General features: G+C 30.0%; 1 protein-coding gene across 1 annotated transcript; it reads left to right on the top strand.

Moving 5' to 3' along the window:
• The first annotated feature begins 2,770 nt into the window (after nucleotides 1-2,770).
• On the top strand, nucleotides 2,771-5,836 carry LOC133816902 (patatin-like protein 2). Its single transcript, XM_062249224.1, has 7 exons — nucleotides 2,771-3,051; nucleotides 3,137-3,324; nucleotides 3,596-3,785; nucleotides 3,873-4,034; nucleotides 4,393-4,695; nucleotides 4,782-4,954; nucleotides 5,573-5,836. The coding sequence occupies exons 1-7, from the start codon at nucleotides 2,920-2,922 to the stop codon at nucleotides 5,688-5,690; spliced, it is 1,266 nt and encodes a 421-aa protein (XP_062105208.1). The 5' UTR covers nucleotides 2,771-2,919; the 3' UTR covers nucleotides 5,691-5,836.
• Nucleotides 5,837-8,295: the final 2,459 nt, after the last annotated feature.

Raw genomic sequence — 8,295 nt, 5'->3', positions numbered from 1 at the left:
AATATCTCAAAAATATCATATTTTAATTTGTTTAATTATTGATTATTTTTAAATAATTATCATTGTAAATATCTCAAAAAGATCCTATTTTAATTTTTTTAATTATTTATTTTATTTTATTTAAGTTGAAGTACTTACAAACTACCGTTAAATATAATAATATTATGTTAAATATAAGAATATTATGTTAAATATAAGAATATTCCATTAAAGTTAACATTAAAAAATAAAAAACTGTTAAAACCAAAAATTTTCTTTATCTACACACTTATTATATTGAAGAGATAATCAAATTAAAACTACTTATTGTAAATGTTAACGAATGAAATAATATTAATAATAAAAATACAGCTTGATAATTTGTAAATAAAGTTGTAAATTAATTTATACTTTTATAAAATCACCGAGCCAAGCTTAGATTTTCTATATTTTTAATTACTTTCGATCGCCAAAGTGATATGTAATATTTTAAAATTTCTATTTTTTTATATATTACTTATCAAAACTCAAAACATAGTAATTTTAATTGTTTTTTTTTTTATAAATCAGGAAAAATTCATTACTTCAAACAACTTCATGCAAAATCCAATTCAGCACCTCAATGCAAGGCCAAAAACAGCTAATGGAAACAAAACAAACAGCCCTTTACAAAACCCCAAACCAATCTCTATCCCTTTGACTAAGTTTCTTTGGCAATATGTACGTAATTCTATTTTTAACACTAACTATAGTATTTTGGACAATTAACTCATGCTGGATAAGCTTCCTTAGCCACAAAACATCATTCTGAGCCTTCCAAAGATGATAGAGCAAAGCTGCTAAGGCAGCCGAAAAAACTTGCTTCTGAAATTCGCTAACTGAAGCCCTCTCAATCCACCTAATCACCTTCCTCAAAGAAGTTAGTTTAGTTCTCCAATTCTGCCAATGTAAAACCTGACAGTAACATGTAATTTTAATTATTGTTGTTGTATTGTTTTTATATATATATATATATAATTATTTTGTTGTATTCATATATTTATTTATTTTTTTAAAAAAAACCTTGACTAAATCAAAACTTGTAGTAGTTATATATTAATTGGTTGTAACTTAATCAAGTCACGTGCGATGGATGCACCTAACATAAAATAAATCCATGAAGACTATTCTTCTTCGTGATAAATGTGTATTTATTTTGAAATATTGTACTAATGTGCAAATGTTCTTAATTGAGATATGTTTATTACGTAGTATTGATGATGTTAAAAAGAAAAAAATAATAATAATAAATTAGAACATATTTTTTCATTCGAAAACCCATAGCATATATAAAAATGAAAATATCTGTTTATTAGATGACTATAATTATCACTATATTCACACGAGACAACAAATTAAAGCAAGAAATCCTAATTATTAGATGACAATTAAAATATAATAAAATTAAATAAATGGTTAACATAGAACTCAGTTATTAAAATTAAATACAGAAGCAGAGATATTTACGTTTTCTAGCTACCAACCAAGACTAAATTAATCTTATTAGTTCAAGCTAGCTTGTTACTGAATTAATCTTTATATATAAATAAATTATTATCTGGGTATATTTTTATATATATATATATATATTAATTGATGTGTTTCTCTCTATAGATATATATTGAGTGTATATATATAGTTGATATAAAAAGCTGTTATGTCGTATGAGCAAGATGACGTGACGACTCTTATGGTTTTACACTTTGTATAAAGAAAGTTCATTTTGAGTTAAAGCTTTTATTTATTTATTTATTCCCTTATTTTGTGATTTATTAGGTTTTGTTCCATTTAGATTTTATTTTTAACAGAAAAGATAAAATGATAAAAATAAGGTTCTATTTATAAATTTGTAACTCATTAAGAAAAAGGTAGACATTCATTTTCACTTCCCGTGATTTTTTTTTTAAAGCTCATTCAAAAGAAGTAACATGGATTTTACTACTTTTTAAAGAGCTTTAACAATCAGTCAAAAAAATCCATCCATATATTAACAAGAGTCAACCTTTAAGGTCTTACGTTAATATATATATTTATATACATCCAAACATTTATCTTTATAAATTGAAAAAAGAAGACACAATTCTAAGAAAGTAAGGAATCAGTTCCCAGCTATCAAAATAATATATATATATATATATGTACATATATAAGAAAAGGTAATTTCATTCACAATAAATTTTCTTAAATTTTTTTTGCGTAGCTTGAAAAACAATTATTCTTGGAAAAGTTTGATCATATATAGTGATGTCCACGAGAAATTAAAGATTAGGTTAATATATTTTTATGCTGATACAGCAGCCGCCACAACCTATATATGTATACTTTCATCAATATTTAGTTGACTATACTATTATATTATATGGTTAAGATATATATATTTATAAACGATTGTTATTTGATATTTTAAGGTGCTCAACACCATATGAAATTGTATTTTATGATTGGTTAGTGATACTCCATAATGTATATTAAATTCAAATAAAAGAGACTCGATATTAAATTGCACCAATAATAATACGTGAAGCTTAGGTGTTGGACAACAGTAGTTTCTTGACTATTCTCGTATTTATATGATCAATATGTGGTCCAAACGCGGAGACATTAAATGCTGTGATAGACATCATCCAACGCGCAGTCACATTTAATTTATTAATTAATGTTCATACAGGTCAAAGTTAGGAGTATTGAACTCGATCTCAAAATTATTTATCTATATAAATGATGAGTTGTTACTGTGGGAGACTCATTAGTTTTCTTTTCTTATCCAAAACATTTCACTTTCTCAAATCTACCTCGATCTTTTAAATATATATATAGAGAGAGAGAGAGCTATAAGTTCCTTGAATTCTCCAATCAATTCCATTAATTTTTCTAAGTGTATATACATATTTTTATACAAATATGCAGAGAACAAGATCGTTTCTACAATCGCCTACATATGGAAATGTCATCACTGTTCTTAGCATCGATGGTGGTGGAATAAGAGGAATTATTCCAGGAACTATCCTTGCCTTCTTAGAATCTGAGCTTCAGGTATAAATATTTATAATAAACTAATTATAGCATGCATGGCTTCTTATTATAAATTTCAATATATAATGAAAGAAATTTGTTACAGAAAGTGGACGAAGACGAGAATGCAAGGCTGGCAGATTATTTTGATGTGATTGCAGGAACTAGCACGGGTGGACTTCTTACTGCTATGATAACTGCCCCAAACGAAAACAACAGGCCATTATTTTCTGCTAAAGATATCATCGACTTCTACCTCCAACACTGTCCTCATATCTTCCCTCAAAAGCATAGGTTCATATATATTATTACTTATTAATCTTTACCTTCACAAATATATATTACATGTAAGTTTATATATGCTCAGAATTATCATCATAAATATATAGCTACCGTTCAAATCTTCTTACCTAACCTTTTTTTAATATACAATCGGCTTTGGATTTTGTCTTTAGGTGACAAATCCTTTATGTATTCTCAGATTCAGTATATGTACTTATATATATAGCTACCGTTCAAAATGGTGTGTTCACGTACGTACCTAACCTTACAAATATATATGCAGATGGACATTTGGTGGAATACTAATCCAATTATTCAAGTCTCTAATGGGACCAAAATACGACGGTAAGTATTTGCATAAGCTGCTCAGAGAAAAATTAGGTGACCTGAAGTTGCACCAAACTCTCACTAATGTCATAATTCCAACATTTGATATCAAGCGTCTCCAACCTATTGTCTTCTCTAGCTATGAGGTATAATTAATTAATTAATTAATTACGTGTGAATTAAAAGATTATATATATTAATTAGTTGATATAATTTTTAATTGGTTTAATTAGGTAAAAAGGAACTCAAGCCTAGATGCTAAGTTGTCAGATATTTGTATTGGAACCTCAGCTGCTCCAACCTATCTTCCTGCTCATTCTTTCCAAACCCAAAAGCCTAATGGTCAAGTTAGAGAATTTCATCTCATCGATGGTGGTGTTCTTGCCAATAACCCGGTAATTAACTTTTTTTTAACATTTATATACTTAATTATATATGGGGAACATGTATATATAGTTATAAATTCTAATTTTTGAGTATTATAGTGATTTAGAACTTTTTTTTTTCTAAAATAAATTATGAATATTTTCTGGTGCTGAAAACAAAAATAACTTGTTACACATTTCAACTATTAGAACTTTATTTTCGATACCGTAAATAATTTAGAATTTTTTAAAAATTTATATAATGTTCTAAATAACTCTACACCTATTTGACAAAATACTCTCAGCGAACCATATTCTTTCCATTAATATAATTAAAAATCATATATATATATACATATATTTCATCATCTTCAATTAATTACTTCAGGCATTGGTCGCTATAAATGAAGTGTCGAAAGAAATTCACCAAGGGAATCGTGACTTCTTTCCAATAAGGCCAACGGAGTTCGGGCGGTTCCTGGTGATATCGATAGGAACGGGTTCAGCCAAAGCAGAAGAGAAATATAGAGCTGATGAGGCTGCGAAATGGGGTGTGTTGGGATGGTTGAACAGTCACCACTCCACACCTTTGGTCGATATTTTTACTCAAGCTAGTAGTGATTTGGCTGATATTTTTCTCTCTACAGTTTTCCAAGCTCTCCATTCTGAGAAGAATTACCTTCGAGTCCAGGTTAATTAATTTGTTACAGACTGATCACATTTAATTAGTATGTATACTTTACATTAATTTTGATTATTATTACTAATATTATGTAGGATGACACACTGGGCGATAAGGAATCTTCGGTGGATATTGCTACTGAAGAAAATCTAAACAAGCTTGTGAAAATTGGAGAGGAGTTGTTGCTTAAACCTGTTTCAATGGTTAACTTGGAAACTGGTATTTATTCTCCAAAACATGGAACTACAAATGGAGAAGCTCTTAGAAGGTATTAATTAACTATAATTATAAATAACAAGAATTTTGAAATTGTTTTATATTTTTCTTATTTCAATAATTTTCATTTGTTCTCGACACAGGCAGGTAAAAATTTCTGATTGTAATATGATATAGGAAATTTCTATTGTAAGGACTTCAAAAAGAGTCCTATCGGTAGAGTTCTTTTTTGTGTTCTCAATCCGTAAATAGTTTTCGGCGCGATTTTTTTATGACCGTGTATATATTGTAGTTATTTAGACCATTCTGCAAATTTTCAGAAAATTTTGAATAATTTATAGTGCCGAAAATTAGTTTGAAAATAGGTTGTTGCACACGTGACTAATTTTTTTATGCGTGTGGAAAATAGCATGTTTGAACCTAGTTTTCGGTACTGTAAATTATTTTAAATTTTCTGAAAATTTGCAGGATGCTCTAAATAACTACAATATGCACAATCATAAAATAAAAAACCGTGCTAAAAATTATTCACAGATCGAAAATAAAAAAAACCTCACCAGTGGGGCTTTTTTTAAATACCCCACCATAGAATTATCCCATAATATAATAGATAACTATAAAATGTAATAATTAATTGTAACTGATTTTTGTGATATTATATATATAATAGGGTTGCTCAAATGCTTTCCCGGGAGAGACAAACTCGTGAAGCCAGATCGCCTATGGTAAAGGTTTCAGGGGTTAAAGCTGCTACTACACGTGACAGTAAATATACTCTAAGATTATAAATCATATATATATTTATCGAATGAATTGAAGGACAGCCAGATTTGTAATATTAAGAGCTTCTTCCACTTTATATGCTCTATCAATTATTATCATCCAATAATAAATTTGTTGGTCACAAGCATTGATCGATAATTCCTTTTGTTTATATTCTTTATCATATATTGCATAACTAATGACTTACATTACGTGTACGTCATCACATGTATATATATATATATATATACTTGCTTTTTAGGTAATAATATTAACCACAAAAATATGACTTATTTGTTAATTAATAGTGAATGTTGTGATTAAAAAATATATATAATAGTGACAATATAATTTTAGTTCTTTTTTCATTTTTAGGATGATGAGAATTGCGTAGCATCGATGGCATGGGTTATTTAACTTTTCTAACCAAAATTTGACTTTGTCAATTATGTACGTACAAGGATTAAGCCATATTTGCGAAATATATAGGTATTTGCGGCCACACAACAGATGTTGGGTTATTAATTAATTAAGTCGCTGCAATTGTTTTCTCAAAGATTGAACAACATTATTCTACTTAAAACTATTGATGCAATAATCCGAGATTGTAATATTGGATTAAAATGAAAATAGACATATGAACTATCTTGTATATGTAGGTGAAATTAATAAATAGATTGAACATATACAAACAGAAGATCAAAATTGTATACCTCCAGTCATTGATTTGGTGAACCTCGATCTAAAAGATTTTGATCTACAAAATAAAAAAAAAAGAATTAGAACGAGTACTCCGGCTTCCAAGATCTCACAAACTCTTTTAGATGGAGTTACTGAAAGTCAGAATGAGTAGTGAGCTTGGGGACCGGTACTCTATATTTATAGAGTGAGACCTACCATCAAAGTCTCTGCCACAGATTGAGATATTCTCTCAATCAGTTGGGATATGCAAAATCGGGTAACAACCAAAATTTGGTAACAAATAATGTTGACCATTAATTAAAATATTTTTTCAATAAATAAACAGGACCCAAGAACTATAAGTGGATACTTTATTGGATAAAGTGGTAAAGTATCCACTTATGTCTTTAGAGCTTCAACCCACAAAGATTTAGGAAGTTTAGGGTTGCTGCTAAGCATACTCCACACCATGTCCATCAATGTTCGGTTTCTCCTTTCTGCAACACCATTTTTCTCGGGTGTAACGGGCATGGTATATTGGGCAACAATCCCATTTTCTTGAAGAAACTTTGCAAAAGGGTCAGGTGCTTGTCCATCTTCAGTATATCTACCATAATATTCTCCACCTCTATATAATCTCACCATCCTAATTTGCTTGTTGCATTGTTTCTCTACTTCAGCTTTAAATATCTTAAAGACATCTAACGCTTCGCTTTTATTATGAAGTAAGTAGGTATACATGTAGCGTGAGTAATCATCTATGAAAAAGATGAAGTATTTCTGACCGTATGAGTCCATGTCTGGACTACATATATCAGTATGTATGATTTCTAATTGGTTGAAACTCCTATGGACACCACTTTTCTTAGACTTGGAGGTATGCTTTCCCTTAATGCAATCCACACACGTATCAAAATCAGTAAAATCTAAGGTATTGAGTACCCCATCTTTCGCTAACCTTCTAATTATATCAATTGAGATATGTCCCAATCTCCGGTGCCATAATGTAGAGGAATTCTCATTCATAACACATCTTTTATTGCCAGCGTGAACGTGCACAATATTATAAGCGGCAGTGTTTTGTAAATTAAGGCAGTAAAGACCATCAGACAAAATACCATTTCCAACACATTCAGATTTATTATATAAATTAAAAGATTTGTTTGAAAATGTAAAGGAAAAACCAAAAGGTACAAGTCTTGAAACAGAAATCAAGTTTCTAGAGAAACTTGGTACATAAAATGTATTTTCCAACTTTAAAACAAAACTGCTACTTAAAACTAAATGGCACGTTCCAATAGCCTCCACATGTGAGCCCATCTTGTTTCCGAATAAGATGCTTTGCTCACTTCCCACTGGCTTCCTTAGGTTTTGTAAACCCTGCAAGGATTTTGAAATGTGAATTGTTGATCCAGAATCAATCCACCATGTGTTAATATTAACATTAGCCATATTAGATTCACAACATATGAATGAAATTGGATTACATTTGTCGTCCATCCATTTCTTGAACTTGGCGCATTCCTTTTTCGCATGTCCCTTCTTTTTGTAGAAGAAACACTTGATGGAATCCTTCTTTATTTCGCCTTGGGGAGACACTTTATTTTTCCCCTTGTCCTTCTTGGATGGTTTTCGTTTCTTCCCTTGGGTGGCCATGTGAGCACTTTCACCTTGTTCCTGTAGGAGCCTTGCTTCTTCTTGAGCACACATGGTTATCAGTTCATTGATACTCCATTTGTCCTTATGTCTGTTGTAGGAAATTTTGAAAGGCCCGTATTGAGGTGGAATGACTACATCGAGCTTCTTCAGTTGAGCAGAAATGTCCCTTATCTTTGAAATATGTTCTCGAAGTCCTTTGACACCATTGAGTTTTGTGGATGAGAACTGGTGGATGAGGTTGTTGTAAAGTGGTTTGTCCGAAGTGTCGAACTGCTCATCAATCAGTTTGAT

Source organism: Humulus lupulus, chromosome 2 (genome assembly GCF_963169125.1).
Source record: "Humulus lupulus chromosome 2, drHumLupu1.1, whole genome shotgun sequence".
NCBI lineage: Eukaryota > Viridiplantae > Streptophyta > Magnoliopsida > Rosales > Cannabaceae > Humulus > Humulus lupulus.
This window is presented reverse-complemented; position numbering and strand designations above follow the sequence as displayed.